Genomic DNA, 18,771 nt, shown 5'->3' with positions numbered 1-18,771 from the left:
GGTCCTTTTTCTGTAAATTAATTTTTGGGGTGAAATCAGGGTCCTGTCCTTTATCATGAAGCTTAATTAATATAGATAATAATGCATAGAAATACTTAACTATAATAGAGATATTTCTAAAAATTATTTTCACTCTACTTTTTTTTTCAATTAAATATCCTTTGTCGTCTGAATGTGCTTAAAATGATAATTCATGAAGGGATGGAAAATCGAGAATTTTAAAATAAGATTAGTTTTATATCTAAAATATTGAAAAAATTAAAAATAAAATTAATAAAACATAAATATAAAAGTATATCCATATTATATATAGACTTTAATATTTAATTTTGAAAATAAAATCATAAATCAAATGGATCTCTTATTAATTTTTAAAACCATTCAAATCATTTAATTAAAATAATGATTTATTTGTTTGATTTAAAATAATGTCCGTGTTCTGTGAGCAACGCTTCTTCCCTTTACATTGAAAAGTTGATCTACAAAAAATTAAAAAAATTTAGATAAAGTCCAATTATTAGAATTCCCAGAGTATGGTATGTGTACAAGATTCTCTTCAAAGCTTAAACTTTAATAGTTATTTGATGCATTTTATAGTTCTGCAACTATACTGTAAAATATTATTCACTTTTAACGATATAACTATTAAAACAGTTAAATTTATCCAATAAATGTTGCAAATATAGTAATGAAGTTTAAGTATTTTTTTAATTTTTATTTATTTTTATTTTATATATTTAAGAGTGAGCATTCGGTTAATTTGATTAATATTTTTAACAAAAATAAATCGACCGTATTTTTTTGTTGTCTTAACTGAACTAATTTTTTATGTGAATCATTTTGGCCGAATTAATTTTGTTTGTTAACCGAACCGAAGTTAAACAAAATAAAAACTTAATTAACCGTATTGAAAATTAACTGAAGTTATTATTATTACTTAATCAAAATAAATACTGAAAATATTTTTAATGTTTAATTTTTTTATCTACTTAATTAAAATGAGTTAATTTTCAAAATCAATTAATTTGAGTAATCAGTTTAATTAATTTTTAACTGAAATTTTAACCAACCACTAAAAATTAAATTTTCTTTAATCGAAATTTTAACGAAATATTTATTCATCAGAAGTGAATTTCCCGAATGCTCACACTCTTGTAACTTGCTATAGTTCGCTACAAATTGTTTTTCCAAAATAGAATCGACTATCTAAATGAAAACAAGGGAGAAACAAGATTGGTAGCACATGCCCATAGCACAACAATATCATTTTTGATGGCATAGAATTAGGAACCAACCGAAATTTCACGTGTAGCAGTTGAGCTCCGGTCAACAAAATTCACGGGGCAACCGCAACATATATAAGCTTAAATAGTGTCGAGTCTTAGATTTCTTTTATTTTGCATAAAACAAATTTTATTTCTAAAAATTATTTGTCATAAAAACCACTTTTTAGAAACTCTCTTTAATTATAATATTTGATAAATTTCTATTTTTTTCCTATTTAGATAACACTTCTAGAAAATCAAAATAGCATTAATCGTTTGAGTTGGATCCGTTACTACTCAAATCATAATCTTCAGATTACAAATAGAGTTAATATTAATGAATAAAATTTAAGAGTTTGAATAATTAAAATACTTAAAGTTTAAAGATAGAAAATGTTGAATATAAACACCAAAAAAATAAAAAAATAAAATTTTTTCTGATGGATCGATTGACGGGGGGAGAGGTAGTAAAGTAGTATAAGTAACGTTGTGACAATTTCAATTTTGTATTTTCTGCATGAACATCGGATACGTAGTTGAGTGCAAGTTTCCCTTAAATTGCAAAAATCATCTGTATTTTCCTGAATATGGAAAGTAGAGCTTCATAATAAAATTTCTCATAAATTGCATTAGCAGCTGTAAGAAAAAATTGTCATCTCATTTGTCTTACTAACTTGCTATGTTGAAATTTAATTTTAAGCATCTAAATTATTTTCTCAAAAATATACTTTTCCATTTCAGTAAATTTACATTTTTTGCTTTTTCATAAGAATTAAAAATATATTAAATAGTTTTAAGATAATCGACTAAATTATCCTTTACTTAAAGCTTATTTAATTGAAATAAAATTTGATAATTTTTCATTTTTCATTTAAAAAAAAAAGAGAGAGTTAGATGAGAATAAAATTGAAATAAAAAAAATTAATATATTTTTATTTTATTAGAGTATGATCGAAATGGAAAATGACAGTCAAATTTAACGTAAGGGAAAAATTAATATCTAGGTTGAAAAAGTATGCTATCTTATCAGAATCTTCAACTTTTAAGGATGTATATTATCTCAAAAAAAATTTAGAGTGCCACAAAATTTTTCATGGAAAGTATAAAAGTAAATTTATGAATTTAATTATTTTTATAACTTGAAATAATTAATCAATTTATATATTTTTTAATCTTTTATTGAAAATTAATATACGTTACAATAACTATATTTATCGGTTAGATTATAAATTTTACAGAAATTAAATTACATTTTATTGTATTTTTAGTTTACAATTAATTAGTTAGAGACGTCAATAATGCTAGTATTTTACTTGATAAAGATTTTATTTATTTAACTTCTATATATACAGTAAATTCCGATTATTATATCTAGATTATACAATAAATTAATTACATCAAAAGTATCGATCACAAAATTTAATTTGCAAGAATAAACTAAAATTTCAGTTACTATATATTATTTGATTGATTTTTACAATAAATTAATTTCATCGCAAGTACTTTAATATTTTTAGATGCAATTAATCCATAAATTTTATTATGGTCTATAAGCTTATTTACAATTTTTGATATTATTATTAATGAATTATATATTTGAAAAAAATCTATAAATTTCATTTTAGGATATACTTTATGGTATACAGTGCAAAGCCCTAAACTTTAGGGTATTTTTGCTTATTAAAAAAAAATCTAATGGGTTGTTATTATGTATATTGAAGTATGCTTTTAATTATTATTAAAAAAAAAAAAAAAAACTATTTGCTTTTGGAAGAATTAAAAATAATGAATTAAGAGGTTATCAATGCGTTGATTTCTTCCAATATTGAGCCAATTAAAGAGCTTGATTTGTGGTGATATAGCAATTAGAAAAGAGCTACGAGGTATTGTGAAGAATAAGCTGACGAGAGATTAAATGCTCTCCAACCTCCAACAACGTCTCCTCATTACTCTTTAAACCTCACTTCAGATCAGTCAGTTTCAGATACCCATATTTCTCTTCTCCGCATTTATGGCTTCTTCTTCTCCTGCCTAACCTATCTTCCTCCTACCCATCTGCTATAAGCCTATAACTATTCCATTCCTTTCTATTTCCATCCCAAAATACAACTTTTCCGATGCCAATGACGGAAACCGGCAACCAATCCCTAAAGGCAAAGAAACGGCGGCGTTGCATCATCGTAGGCGGCGCTATTTTGTTTCTATTATTTTTACTATTTGTTATTATTCTTATTTTAGCATTAACGATTTTTAAAATTAAACATCCCAAGATCCAGCTTGTTTCAGCTACTCTTGATGGTATTTCTCCTCGTTTATCATTCCCAGTTGTTAATCTCCAACTTAATATCACGCTTAATCTGAACCTTCTCCTTTATAACCCTAATTACGCTAGTTTTAAGCATGGTCGAGGCAAGAGTATTCTTTATTATAATGATAGTCAGGTAGGAGAAGCGGATATTGAGCCAGGGTATATACCTTCTAGAGGTTCGGTGACGTTTCCTTGCCGGCTTACGGTACAGGTTGATGAAATAGCGTCTAATCTGGCGTCGGTTATCAGAGATCTATTGGACGGCGAGATTGTTATGGAATCAAGAACAAGAATTCCAGGTAGAGCTACATTATTGGGGTTTAAAAGGCATGTCGTTGCTATTTCGAGATGTAAATTTACTATTAATGTTTCTGATATGAAGATTGAAAACCAGGAGTGTAAGACTGAGACTAAGTTATGAGGCTCAATCAGGATTCTGTTAAGATTGGATTTTTTTTTTTTTTCAATGTTTTTGGGTTTATTAGAAAATACAGATCTATTTGTCTCATAGTTTCTGTTTAAATTTGGATTACTGTTCCTTACCTGTTATAGTGAGTATAAACGACACAAGTTCTTGTACATATATATATATATGCTGACAAATTTTTATCACATTTTTTTGTTCTTTTTTTTTTTCCGTATCTTTTGTTATTTATAAATTATACCCAATTGGCAAATCCTGTTAAGGTCAGTTCTACGGAATCCAATGTGGAATGAAGTATCAGGCCCTGACATCCAATTTGCCAATCTCTGCTATAATTAGAAATAGGTGCAGAATTGCAAATTCAGCAAAAAACCTTTGTGCAGAATGCCTGGGATCTTTCTATTACCTTGATTGCTAACCAGGTCAAGCATATGTAGTGATTCTGCAGCATAACCCAAGCCAGAAGTAAACTGATAAAGAACAAAATACCTGTTATTTGGTTTCATTGTGTTGCAAGTTTTTGCCTTTACCACCACCGTAAATATTGAAATTGATATGACATCAAATACTGTCCAGAAAATAACTAACGTGATGTATTTTCGAACGAAAAATGCGAGTACAGGCAGTTCAGGTATAAATTGAGAACCTTGATCTCTATTTCGCATTACAGGGTATAAAGAATTTGCTGTCCCCAGCTATGGAGGATACAGAAAATGTCCAAGTCTTTGAACTTACGTTGCTCAAGACCAAATGCCCAGATACAATGGTCCAACCAAAAAGCAGACAGTGATTCCACAAAAGAAAGAATAAAAGATATGTTAATAAGAGCATATTTCAAGTTGGCCAAGGAGTTTCCTTGTTCACAAGTTAGGTACTGGAAAGCATGAAGTTCATATTGCTGCATAATGCATTTCACATTCAATTTTATTGATTTCCAATTTTATTAGGTCAGTGTTTATTTGAATCAAACCACCATGCCACCAGTGAAATTGAAGTGGAGAAATTCATATTCATGGATATACAAGATAACATAAAGTGAGACACAACATACACATAAACAAAGAAAAATGCTCTGTTGCAGTCTGCGAAAAGGAAAACTTGCTAATTCAAAAGAAGATAAAGCGTCTTTAATGACTATACAATTTTGGTACTACTCAGTGATCTTGGTTAAATCTCTAAGGACCACAAGTTAAATTATGACGCACAAAAGTTAGAGCTTTAAACTAATACTAATACAAAATGCTCGCCTGCAAAATGAACGGGCGGCGCAGTGTCAATCTCGACAGAGCAGATAGCAAACTAAAATCCATTATTGTTAGAATTCAAGCTTTTTGCATAATCCCAAATCAATAATCCTTGATTTACCTGTTGATTTCAAAGGAGCGCCAGGGCAAGTTTCAGCGACTCCGCTTATTCGAGGAGCTGAGGGTGGTGTTGTGCAAGCCTCAGAATCCCATTCCATGTCCATGTTTGATAATTCAGCAAGAGCAGTCTCTGTTTGGTTATAAACAATAACCTCTAAAAGATTTTCATACACTGATTTGAACATCTCCTCATCTGAAATCGATTTTGCTTCATCCCCAGGGCTTATAAAGCTCAAATCTTTGATGGAAGAACCAAAATTAAGCCGTCTTGCAACACTTATCCTTGCTTCATCAGAGTATTTCTTACACAAGGGAGCCATGGCTTTGTCATCAGGGCCAGGAGCAAATGGGTCAAAAACACCATCTTTTGGTGTTCTGGGGCTACTAGAATCATCAATAGAGGCAAGGGGGTCCTGATTTAAATCGGTTTTGGAATCAAAGGTTAGTACTTTAGATAGTTTTTTCAAAACAGTTAGTGGAGAACTAAGATCTAAGGGGAAATCCCCATTCTCTTTGTTTACATCAGGAGTAATAGGCCCAAGAGATAGCTCAACTTTTCCATTATTAGCTTCTTCACCACTAATTTCATCCGAAATTTCTGTAGATTTTTGGGATAAATCTTGGCATTTCCTCATTTGATTCACACAAGATTCAGAATCCATAATACCCATATTGGGACAACAATTGATTGACAACTGTAACAAAAATAAGCAATCAATCACAGCCTGTTAGTAAACTAAAAAACCATAGAACCTCATTAAGCCCAAATTCATCCCCAAATTTGAAAGTCGAAACACTGTAGACAAGAAATCTAGAAATGAAGGTAAAACACGAATGCATTAGCAGTGTTCAATTTAATCGAACAAAAGTGTTTAAAAAGCGGCGAAGAAAAGAGAGAGAACCAGAAACCCTAAAAATGCAGAAAGTAGAAAACTTTAGAAATAGTAGCTAAACAATTGCAATGGCATACCAAAAGAACAGAAAACAAATTAGAAAAAGAATCAACAAGAGCGTACATGAATCGGAGCGAATCGTGGCGGTAAGAAAATCCAGAACTTGGTGCGGCGGCGGCAGCAGCAGCAGCGGCGGAAGCGGGGGAAGAGAGTCTGGAGCTTGTGAGAGAAAACTATGAACTAAAACGGCAGCGTGTATGGTCAAATATTGAGCATTAGGGTCATTTTATCAGAAGTTAGGGCTTTTCAGGTTCCGAAGTGGTTAAGTGAATGGGATGGAAGTGAGATGACGTGGATGCGAACGTGATCCAATATATCTGAGTTCGTGTCTTAGTTTTGTCTGGTTAGGCGCCCTGTCGCCCACCACCCTCAGTAAGCACTAAGTTTGTTCTGTTGTGTGTTGGGGTCAGTTGGTATCAACTATTAAAATTAAAATGATAAAATTTTGTGTTTTAAATTGAAACAAAAAAAAGATTGTGTTTAAATATTTTTTTTAAATGTTAGGATGTTTTTTTTAAAAATCGAAGATGATGTGAAAATAATAATAATAGGGATGCAATATTTCCATTTTTTGTATTTTTAGATTATTTTTATTTATAAATTATAAGATAATAGTCACATAAATAAAATTTTGCCATAAAAAAAAAAAAGAAGAAAGGTTGTTATTTATGTGAAGAATATTATTTAAAGAAATCAAAGAAATTAAGATTTTAAGTTGGAGTTATTTTCACCACAGAGAAGTTGTTATTTACGTGACGAATATTATTTAAAGGGGAGGAACACATTTTATTATGTAACCTATTATATATTTTTCAATAATTTTCTTTCAGCCAGTTTGATTGCTTTTGAAAAATAAAGAATTTCATGGTTAATTTAAAAATTAGAATGCTAGTTGATTAAATTTAAAGATCACCTTTTTCTTTTTTTTTTTCTTTTTTTTTTTTGATATAAACCATTTGTATCCAGACCCTGTTATCAAGAACTATCTAATCCGGCTTAAAGTTTAGTTACAGTTAAGACTCTTCATCAATTCCTGTAGATGTTTTTAGTGGAGATCGATCCCAATATCTCTTCTCATATGCTCCGTCTGCATTTGTCAACTGAACCATAATTCGTAGATGCTTTTTTCCTTTCTTTTAACAACAAAGATAACAAATTGGACTACATAACATGTGTAGTATTTCTCTTATTTCATCAAATTGATAAAAACTTTAGTGGTTGAAAAAATTCGAATTCAAGATCTTTTACTTCTTACACTAATTAAAAGATCAATCAGACTACACTTTGACAAGACTGTTAATCATCGATTATTCATAAAACCAAATGTTTTCATTATCAGCTCTTGATTATTAGTTCATGCTCTTCCTCGGTGGCTGCTTCCAAGCATTCAAAGGAATTTTTGAGATCCATCCTTTGGTCAAAAGATAAACGTATAATTAACCTTCATATTCTAGACTTTGAAACAATCAAATTATGTCCACCATACTCTTAAGCATTTTTTTTTTTTTTTTATAGCAAACAAACCAAGTTTGCATTACTCATATAAATATAATAAAAAATATAGGATAGTATGCCGCGCCCAAGAACGAGCGTAAAAATAAGAAATTTTAATAAGAGAATAAGCCCCTTGATAATCGTCTCTTAATCCATCTAATAGTCACGTAGAAATAACACTATATTCTTATAATTTTGAGTTATTATTTCATTATTAGTGTTTAAATGTTGAATTAGTAGATTATAAAACGTTTTTTCACCACATACTATTAAAGTAGATGACAATTATTACAATAATAGCTAACAACTATTGAGACCTTCTATTGCGAAACAACAATATAACTAAAATGCAGCTCTCACATAACCATGATTTGGATTCTAATAGAAGCCCATATGCCTAAGGGTAAGCATTTAGTTGGTTTTACGCTCCATTTGTTTTCGTAAAATAAATTGTAGAAAAATATTTTTCATAATTTTCTATTGTTTGGGGCTTTCAGAAAAATAAATCAAGGGAAAATATTTTTCTAATAAAAAAAAAGTCATGTTCTAAAGAAATTAACTTCTCATGTTCGAAAGAGTAAAACAGTTTTCAGAGATTGACAAACTTTATAAATCTATATTTTTTTTAATTTATTAATAATTGTAGTTACTACGACCAGTCACCATATACCACCGGCCACCGCCATTGGCTACCGGCAGCCACCACCACGAGCCACCGGCGGCTTTCATAAATTTTTTTTTAGCATTTTTCTTATATTAACAATAAAATTTTTAAATTATAAACATTATATTATTACTAGTATTTTTCATGGGGTTATGCGATAAAGACTTTAATATTTTTAACTAATTTTCAATATTACAACCAAACAACAGAAAATACGTTATTTGGAAAATGTCTTCCATATAAATATTTTTCAGCAAGTTATTTTATGAAAACAAACGCATCATTCTGTTTCAAAATACAACATTTTCCCTTTTAGGTTTATTAGGATTGTTTGAAGTGAAATTGAAACCGAAAAGATGTTGATTATTAACCGAACCGAACCAATCATATTGAAAAACCGAATAAATTAACCAAAGTAAGAAAAAAAAAACCTAATTTAACTGAAAAAACCAAATCAGATTCTCATCCCTACCAGCACATTTGACACTATTAATTATTTTAATAATTGTTAACTTTTTTATCAGTGGTTAGTTGTTAGCTATTAGCTTTTCGTTAATAATTGTCTAAATTAGAAGTGTTCGGTAAAAATAATTTTTTAACTTAAAATGACAAAACGAATCAAGTAGTGATTTAGTTATTCTTCTCACCTATTTGGTGGCCAATTTGGTGAGTAGAAAGCTATCCTTTGTTGTATTCCCCGCAATGTTAATTTAAAATGACAAAAAAAAAAAAAAAAAAAAGCATTAGCTGTTTAGTTAGCTGAATTAATTAATTTCTATTAACTTGGTTAAAACGCTAAATTATTTTTTTAGATAAAATCAAAGAAATTTCATTAATTGGAAACTGTATATAGATATGAGAAATAGATCAATGTGTTTCTATATCTTTGTATAAGAAGTCTGATAATAAATTTACTTATATAAAGAATAAAAAAAACACAATCTTGATTTGAAGTATCTGATCGAGTTGACAGAGTAAAATATTTATGCCATAGATGATCGTTTACTCAACTTGGTGACTATTCATGACCACTGTTTGACTCTATGGTTTTTGTACAAGTTTGATCTGATTCTTTTCAAATTTATTCGTTCTATTGGGATCAGATCTGCACTTATTTCTGTATAATTATCCAAATAATAAAATATGTTAGATAAAATTACTATAACGGTGATAGCAATATGAGAATAAAATCTCAAAATATGGATAACAATAAATCTCAATATTTAGACTACAATAACTCAAATCTATAAATAAATTTGAGGATTATTTGTAAAAGAAAAAATAAACAAAAAAGGAAAAGGTTCTTTGACCTGCATAAAAATAAGCTAAAAGTTAACTGAAAAATTAATCGCAGAACAAAGAATATGCCAACTAATTCATAGGCCGAATATTTTATTTCAAAAAGAAAAAGAGAGAAATTACCATTTTGATTTTTGACGTTGATGGGACTTGGGAGTGGTTTTGGTCCAGGAAGGTGGCAAGAAAAGTCCTGCATGGCTGCGTGAAGCGCTTCAACCCTTTTGAACGCGTAAACTTAATTACAACTACCAAACAACATTACACAAACCGAAACGGTTAATTATATGAATTATGTCTCAACTTTTCAATTTTTCTTATATATATATGTGTAAATTAATATTTAAATGATTAAATATATTTTAGTAAAATGTTTATCAATGAAAATAATAGAAAATAATGGACTTGAAAAGTAGAGAAATCTATTTCACATTAAATAATTCTTAATTCATTTATCATTGTTTTTCCTTTAATCTAAGTATCCTAATTTTGTGTACTCAGAAGAAAATAATACATATATATATATATATATATTTTATATTTTTCAAATAAGGGAAGATGTTTTCTTTACATATTTTATTTCCTTAAAAAAATGCTCTTTTTCAAACAAAGTGTAAAAATTGAAATTTTGATGTCTTCAGTTCTTTTAAGACTTTCCTGTTAATGAATTTGATGTCATAATTTTCTGTTAAGAATTTAACGGTTCTAATTTAAGGGTTTTAATGGGTGTTCGACCCTCCGTTCCGTTGATTGTTGTTGACTCATAAACGAGAACCAGAGGTACCTGATTTGCAATTAATAATTATAGTTTCTTTTTTTTTTTTTTTTTTTTTTTTTTTTTTTTTTTTTAAATAATGCAAAAGGGTTTGAAGGCAGCTAAAAAAAGAAATATACAGCCTTTCACACCAGTGTATAAATTATTAAGAACACGTTACACGTGGGTCTTCTCTTTACTTGTCATTTTGTTGATCATTTCATTGCATGTTCCTTCTGCTTTTCCAGTACTTCCTCTCTTTAATGCATGTTGCTTGATTTACAAAATATTGAATTTTTTTATAAAAAAATTTTAGTCATTTTTAACAAAAATAATGAGTTTTTTTATGAAATATTTAAAAATGTTACAAAATTTTGGTAATCGGATCTTTATTTTCTAAAATCTCAATTTTTATGAAAAATGAATATTTTTACAAAATATTCAAATATTTTTAAAGCATTACAATAATACATGCAACTACACATATTATTTTACAAATTGGCAGCTTTATAAAAATAGCCACTTTTTACAAAACATGTGAAAATATTATCGGATTATATTCTATTATTATAATTTTTTATTAGATATATATATGAGTTATCGAGTTTGGATGCGTGAATTTCATTGATCACATTTATTATGCAATTGAGAAAAAAATAATTATTAGAAAATAAATTATTTAAATTCAATTCTATATTAACAATTATTAGAAAATACAAATAAATAGTTAAAGATGAGCAATCATTGATCATGTGCAACAAATTTTTTTTCTTTCGAAAATATAGTGTTGATCACACGTTAGGTTGGTTGCAGTCGAGTGGGTTCGTAGTGGATTTCTAGAAATTGCTTGGCATAATAAAAGCGTATACGAGTATGCAAGGAAAGGTCAAGGTCAATCACACTCGCTCCGCACCCGCTCAACGCGCTATATCGCACATAATATAGCAATCCACCAATCCATGCTTCACCGTTCAAACCAACCAAATCAACAAAGTTATTTCTTTCTTTTTGCAATCCACTGTTATACCTGTTCTTCTCTCGGACATTTTATCAAACACTTCGGTTGCTAACAAAAACCAGAAAGAAAGTGGCAATGGAAGTTCAAGCGGGAGGCAAACCTTGCCTTACGAGAAAAGGCTCAACCTCCTCTTCCTTTCGCCTTCGCAGCCCAAGTCTCAATTCCCTCCGTCTCCGCCGTATTTTCGACCTCTTTGACAAAAATGGCGATGGCATGATCACAGTCGAGGATCTTAGCCAAGCACTAACCCTTCTAGGTCTGGACGCTGATTTCTCCGAGCTTGAATCTACAATCAGATCTCATATAAAGCCAGGAAATGACGGTCTAGCTTTCGAAGACTTTGTTGCTCTTCATCAATCTCTGGACGACGCCTTCTCTAGCAACGAGCAGAATGTCGAGGATGCAGGGGACGCGATATCGCAGGAAGAGTCTGACCTGACGGAGGCTTTCAAGGTTTTCGATGAAGACGGTGATGGGTATATATCTGCGCATGAACTGCAAGTCGTTTTGAGGAAACTGGGGATGCCTGAAGCTAAAGAGCTGGATAGAATTCAGCAAATGATCATCTCCGTGGATAGCAATCAGGATGGGCGTGTTGATTTCTTTGAATTCAAGGATATGATGCGCAGCGTTCTTGTTCGCAGCTCTTAATTAAATTTTGATTTTGATTTTGATTTTCCCTTTTCATTTTCGTTATTTACTTTTCGTTTTTCTGCAGTTATGGCGGGATTTCTCCATGCGTGCATATGTTAATATGCCTATCATATTCTTAACATCCGTTGTTAAGGTTTTGTAAACAGACAAATTTATATACTGGAAAGCCCATCTCTAATGTGAATTTCCATGTTTCATAAACATTTTAAAACAAACAATAAGGCTTTGGACGAAAAAGACTTGATAGTTAATTTGATGTAAACGTTCTAGTAATTTCTTGAAAACAGAAAAATGAAAATATTAATTTAAGGAATCAAATGCATTTTATCCTAAATGATAATAATAATAATAATAAGTTTTTCAGGTTTAAAATACGTATAATAATTTATTTCTTTTATGTAGCTTTTACATTTTTTTTTGAATGTATTATTGGTGGTTATATTGTATACGCTTGGAGGTGTAGGTCAGAAAATTTGATATCTTGGGACACCAACAATTCTTACAAGAACATAGTTAACATTAACCACAGGCGAATGTTTTAAATTTTATATTCCAATATATGTATGTATATTCCACTGTTTTATTGGTCCAATCACTAAATACTTTTCAACTTCTGGAATCATGATATTAAAATAGAAGCACAAATGGGAAGTTGAAGTAAAAAAAAAAAAAAAAAGAAAAATCTGTTGACTGGATCATTCTTTGACTATTTTATTCTTAACAATTTGGCATGCTACCAAAAAATTATTTTATCCTTTTATTTATTTATTTATTTATCTATTTATTTTCATAGAAAAATTTGTCAATTTTTTTTAATTTAATTATGCGACCAATCATCCGAAGATGATAAGGTAATTAATTAAAGGAAGTAGATATATCTTCAAATGGCCTCAATAGCTATCGACCTTCACGGTTTTAGCATGAATGGTTTCTAAAAAATTTATGAAATTTATTTAAAATTTTATGTAATAAAATATTTAATATATTATTATAGACTATTATGCATTTTAAATTCAATTACACCAAAAATTGAAATAGTAATTATGTTTAGGTGGTTGTTGGAATTGATAGAATATAAAATGTAAGGATTTCGTAAAATTTATGAAAATTAAAATTCATGGATTATGAATTCCACACGATTTTTTACATTCTAATATTTGGTAGGAAAATAAAATCTGCAAATCTTAAAGATATTATTTTTGGAATAAAATTAATTTATTTAAATTTTCATCATTAATAAAAAATGATGGAATTGGGAAATCACATTTCCTTTCTAAAATAGTGAAAGGGATATCATTTTCATGGACTATAACTTATTTTTTGTCAATTGAACAAACTATCTCTAAAAAATATTGACATTTATGATTTATTTATAACGACGGAAGAAAATTTTTTTAAAAATAAGGGACTGTCTGTGAGCTTTGGAACACAAAATATTAGTATTATAATAAGAAAATGCTCTAATCATATGGTACAAAACACATCATCAAATTACCTGAAAACAAGGGTTGATAGGATTTTTTAATTCAGCTCAATTTAAGTCTAAACAATGAATATAATATAAGATAGTAATTAAAATAAAAATGAATGTAGTTTTAATGTTTTATAGTATTCAATTTCCCTTTCTTATGGCAGAAACTATGGATCCCTCCTACATTTCCTGATTTCCTTAGGACATAATATGGATATGTCTGTAATCCTCCTCGAACGCTTTTTGGTATATTCAAACTTGTATTTTTAGCTTTACAGAAATTACAGTTGCTTACCGTCCCACCCAACACTTTATTAGTCTGTCAAATTAATTCATTAATTATCATTTACAAGCTTAATTTTACCTGATAGGATGAGAGGTTTATAGATATTATATGCACTCTCAACGAGTTATACTTATCCGATTTAGTGATAGGTACATATCATCGACAATGCAGCTACTAAACCAAAATGATAATCAAGTTGGCTCAAATTGAAATTGATTTTTTAACTTTCTTTTTGATAATAAGTAGCTAGAAAATTTTAAAATGGAAATAAATAGCTACAGCGAGTCATGGTTCTGGTTAACCTGTCATTGTCCATCACAAGAGGGAACAAATCTGCAAGCGTAAGATGGGTTTGGCAGTTTGGGCTTTCTGGCTAATCAAGAAGCAGAATATTGAATCACGGAGGAGGTTTGGGGATTTTAAGCTTCCACAAAGCAATCCTAGTCCAAGAGATTAAAATAAATTAATTTTATATCTCAATTTGGTTCATAAAAATAGCGATATACGGAATCTAAATAAATTATTGTGGACCATGCTCAACAATTTTCAAAGGTCAAAAACTTTTAGCCGTCTTTTTTGGGTGGAATGGGAGGGATAAGAGCATACTTAATATTTGACTATAGGCAAGAATTCTCCATTCTTAAAAGTTAGGCAAGCACATATACCAAACCCTCTCTCTATTTCTAATGGGAATAATACATTTAACCCCTTTGCTTATTAATATTACCATACCATGCACATGCTTCCCTATCTACACACTGCTACCAACTCTGATTTTATGATCTGTACTCATTTGTTTTGTCTATCTCGTATTACCCTGAATCCAATAATTACGATTTTATCACAACTTTAATTATTTCATTCTCTCTCTGTATATATATATTGGCCTTGATTTCTCAGTATTAGAGATACGTATGGAAAGCAAAAGCATCGAATGCCGAGATCCAGAGTTAGAAGAGAGTTTCTCATTTTCCACCTGCTACGACTTCAATTCCTCTTCTTCTTCTCTTGCTATTTTCTCCGATAACGATGACGATTATATTGAAATAGCACTTCAACCACCGGATCTCCACCTAAATAATGGTGCCGACGACGAGGAAATGGAGCTGCGCATTTCGTTTTCGACATCCTGCGTTCCTCTTTCCGACGAAACGAAAACGACGATGGAATTGTATGAGTCGACTGTGACTTCTTGTAAATCGTCTTTGTCGTCGTCGTCGTCGTCTTCCTCATCGTCGACGTTCACTTTCAGCTCATCATCGGCGGAGAGTCAACGGAAGTCGCCGGAAAAGTATTCCAAGCCTATTGAAAGTAAGGATGTTAACCGCTTCGTCAATAAATTCATTTCCAGTCTCAAGGTATCGGCGTCGGAATTTGATGTTGGAAATGGCCGTTCAACGGACACTAGTCACTCGGAGCTCGTACCAAGCAGGTATTTCCACGCTCCACGCTCATATATTTGATTTCTTATTTCTTTTTTTTTTCTAATATAAATATAAATTATTAATTTAAGTGTGAACTAAGAAATGAGAATGTTGACCAAAAAGAGTAAAAATTACTAAAAAAAATTGTCCTATTTGGCTTTGTGTCTTGCGTTTCAAAATTTTAGTTGGGAAGTAAAAGGTCTATCTTGTCCACAGGCCAACTCTAACTTGTTGGCTATGAATTGGTCTTTTGATTTTTTCTTAGTTCTTTTAAATTTTCTTTTTGGGATTAACTATATTCTTTTTTACATTAAAAAGTCACAAATTCTTTTTTTATTGATTATACAAGAAACATTCAAGTCAGGCACATAAATTAGGAATAAAATAATTCTTTACATTATAAAAATAATATATTATTATATAAATTTCGTCGATCACTGAGGTTGATCACTAAATAGCAGTGACAGGAGAAAAGCATCAAAGCTAACAACAACGAAAACAAGCAACAGCTTCGTGATGAAATTTTTTATAAAATTTCGAACCTTAAAGCTCAAGACATTACTAGCATCATTTCTGACAGCCTCGCAAGACAAGGGAAAATTATGTGAAGAAAATTTCTTGACATATAATACCAGAACCCTAACCAAGTCATCGGAGAAAGAATCGTCAACGGAAAATATCAAGCAAGGAGATAAAAAATCCAAACTCTTAGAATTGAACTTCGATGCAATTAGAGGAGTATTATTAGAAGCCATGAGTATTACAACAAGCCTTGGTCGTAGAGATAGAAGAAGCACAAAGAGTTGCCCTGTTTCTAGCAAGTCCTCTCCAATTCACCAAACATTTCTCCATGATAATTTTAAAGTCTCTACTGCTGATAACTCTGTTCAAGCTGCTATTGCTCATTGTAAAAGATCATTTGGTCCAAATATTTGATATTATTTATTTTTTTACCTCACATTCATCCTTTTCGAGCAGAATTCATAATGATTAATATATTAGTAATAGATGAGATATGAAAGTAATAAGATTGAAAGAGGTAGTGAATGAAAATGCTATTTTGTAAAGATTTATTTTTGTTATTTGATCTTTAACGTGGTGAGGTTAGTTTTCTTATTTTTATAAATGGATACTAGTAGCTTGTACCATTCAATATATTAAACTCATATAATATTTTTAAATGTGTACATATTTCAAATTCATTAGTAAATATCCAAATAGATAACTTATAGGTCAAATACTTATATAAATTCAAATACATACCTTTTATGAAAAATTTTATGGTAGTGAACTACCGTCTTGCAAAACCCATTATAATTTAAAATTACGAATTTTATTAACATTACACATTTCTCCATATTAGGGACAATCATTTTTAAGAAATTTTTAGTTTTTATATAAAAAATATTGATTCTCATGTGTAGTTAGTATAATTTTTGAAAAAATAATTTTTATAATTTTTCATTATTAAATAAATATTTAATTAATCTAATATTAAAAATTAGAGTATTGGAACCTGGAAATATCCCTATCCTATTCATTGCTGTTCCTATTCTATACTAGAAATCAATTTCCAAACTAATTGCAAAACATCCTATCCCGCCAAGTTTGATTGCTCAGGGAAAACCATCAAATGAAAAGGATTATAAATTAAAAATTACGCATTGTTTATTTCTCTTTTATTATTATTATTATTATTATTATTATTATTATTATTATTGATAAGAAAAGGATTTGAGCCGAACAAGTCAAAGTCCAATAATGTAAGAAACCGACTGGTATCTGAATCTTATTTAAATAAGTGTAACGTTCAATGTAACGATTACTCAATAACAGAGTTATTAAAAATCATTAAATGACTGAGATTTTTGTTCGGTATTCATGACTAAAATTCTTATCATAAATATTATTTGGTCAGTTATGGTCTAAATTGTACTATAAATAAATGTATGAAAACATAAAAAGGATAATCTGATTCCCAAATTAATAGCAACAAATACATTTCTTGTGCACAATCTCAATTTACTCTAATCAATTATTTTTATTAGATGTATCCTCATCTATTATTTTAATTCCATCGAGGCCTAAAAATTTTACATGTCATTTGTATTTATAGATAATTATTACTCTTTGTTCACAAACATAATTTAGAAAAAATTAATTATTTTTTAATTAATGTATATAAATTTTAAAATAATTTTCATTTATAAACAACTGAAATATTTTTTCTTAAAAAAAAAAATTGATTATTTTCATGGTAAGGATTAAAATTTTTGATAGAGAAAAGTCCAACTCAAAATATCATAACCCTCGCACTAGTGAAAGAGCCGACCAGCAAACACTATATTTTCTTTGGTAAACGAAAAAATATATATCATAAATTATTATTTTTATACAGGACCAGTATACATGTACTCGACAATAAATAATCAGCATCTGCATGTGGACCATCCGAAGGTGATGAAAGCAGCGAACCTGCACAAATCCTTGGATTAAACCCACCTATCTCTCCAAGGCCGTGGAACCCCTCATTGGCAACCGCATCATTAGGGCTAATGGACCTTTTCTGGGCCCATAAGATGAAGCTCAATGCTCCTGAGCTCTTCCTCAATAAGGCTAAGTAAGGTACGGACTTCTTCTTCTTCTTTATTTATTTATTTATTTTGGTTGTAGTGGAAAGCCAAATGGGCTTGCTCAGGCCGAAATCTCTCACTCTAAAAATCTATAAAATCTTCTCTTCTTCGGGCAGCCACTGGTAATCGCCCCTTTTCTTTTTTTTTTTATTTGATTTTTTTTAAATAATTTTCAGATTTGATTACAGATTTGAGTTATTATCGCTTATATATTGAAATTTATTATTACCCATATATTGAAATTTTATCCTTAGATCTAGTACTGAGTTATTGTTATCACTATTATGATGATTTTGTTTAGCGTCTTTTATTATTTGGATAGTTATATAGAAAGAAGTGTAGATCTCCTCTTCAATAGAAGGAAAAAATTTAAAGATAATCAGATTAGACTTATAGAAAGATCATGGAGTCGAACAATGGTCATGAATAGCCATCAAGTGGAGCAAGAATTGCCTATGGTATAAATATTATGCTCTGTCAACTCGATCAGATACTTCAAGTCAAAATTGTGTTGTTTTATTATTTGTATAAGTAATTTATTATTAGGGTTCTTATATAAAAATATAAAAATATATTGATCTGTATCTCAAATTTGTATACAATTTTCAATTAATGAAATTCTAGTTTGATTTTTCTAAAAAAAAAAAAAAAAGGGCTTGCTCACCAACATTTGAGTTTCAGGATTTAATTTTCAGTGTACCAAACAGACATTTTCTTTGATATTGTATGAGAATAGTGACACATTAATTAGTTTTTTTTTATA

The 18,771-nt window shown here is 29.6% G+C and overlaps 4 protein-coding genes across 5 annotated transcripts; 3 read left to right on the top strand and 1 right to left on the bottom strand.

The window, feature by feature from the left end:
• Positions 1-3,266: 3,266 nt before the first annotated feature.
• On the top strand, positions 3,267-4,185 carry LOC105649059 (Late embryogenesis abundant (LEA) hydroxyproline-rich glycoprotein family). The gene has a single exon (XM_012235587.4). The coding sequence runs from the start codon at positions 3,383-3,385 to the stop codon at positions 3,992-3,994; it is 612 nt and encodes a 203-aa protein (XP_012090977.1). The 5' UTR covers positions 3,267-3,382; the 3' UTR covers positions 3,995-4,185.
• Positions 4,186-5,080: 895 nt separating this feature from the next.
• LOC105649060 (uncharacterized) lies at positions 5,081-6,520 on the bottom strand. The gene is made up of 2 exons (XM_012235588.4): positions 6,378-6,520; positions 5,081-6,056 (listed from the first exon to the last, which is right to left on the bottom strand). The coding sequence occupies exon 2, from the start codon at positions 6,030-6,032 to the stop codon at positions 5,313-5,315; it is 720 nt and encodes a 239-aa protein (XP_012090978.1). The 5' UTR covers positions 6,033-6,056; positions 6,378-6,520; the 3' UTR covers positions 5,081-5,312.
• A 4,952-nt stretch (positions 6,521-11,472) lies between these two features.
• Positions 11,473-12,378, top strand: LOC105649061 (calcium-binding allergen Bet v 3). Its single transcript, XM_012235589.4, has one exon. The coding sequence runs from the start codon at positions 11,616-11,618 to the stop codon at positions 12,189-12,191; it is 576 nt and encodes a 191-aa protein (XP_012090979.1). The 5' UTR covers positions 11,473-11,615; the 3' UTR covers positions 12,192-12,378.
• A 2,206-nt stretch (positions 12,379-14,584) lies between these two features.
• LOC105649062 (uncharacterized) lies at positions 14,585-16,333 on the top strand. 2 transcript variants are annotated; one of them, XM_012235591.4, is made up of 2 exons: positions 14,585-15,383; positions 15,837-16,333. In XM_012235591.4, exons 1-2 carry the CDS (start codon positions 14,866-14,868, stop codon positions 16,309-16,311), a joined length of 993 nt encoding a protein of 330 aa, XP_012090981.1. In that variant the 5' UTR covers positions 14,585-14,865; the 3' UTR covers positions 16,312-16,333. The 2 variants fall into 2 exon arrangements, with proteins under 2 accessions (XP_012090981.1, XP_012090980.1); XM_012235590.4 differs by having other exon boundaries at positions 15,834-16,333.
• The last annotated feature ends 2,438 nt before the right edge of the window (positions 16,334-18,771 follow it).

Source organism: Jatropha curcas, chromosome 2 (assembly GCF_041381405.1).
Source record: "Jatropha curcas cultivar XTBG-Jc1 chromosome 2, XTBG_Jcur_1.0, whole genome shotgun sequence".
NCBI classification, from domain to species: domain Eukaryota; kingdom Viridiplantae; phylum Streptophyta; class Magnoliopsida; order Malpighiales; family Euphorbiaceae; genus Jatropha; species Jatropha curcas.
The sequence above is the reverse complement of the archived record's forward strand: the minus strand, read 5'-3'. Positions and strand labels throughout refer to the sequence as shown.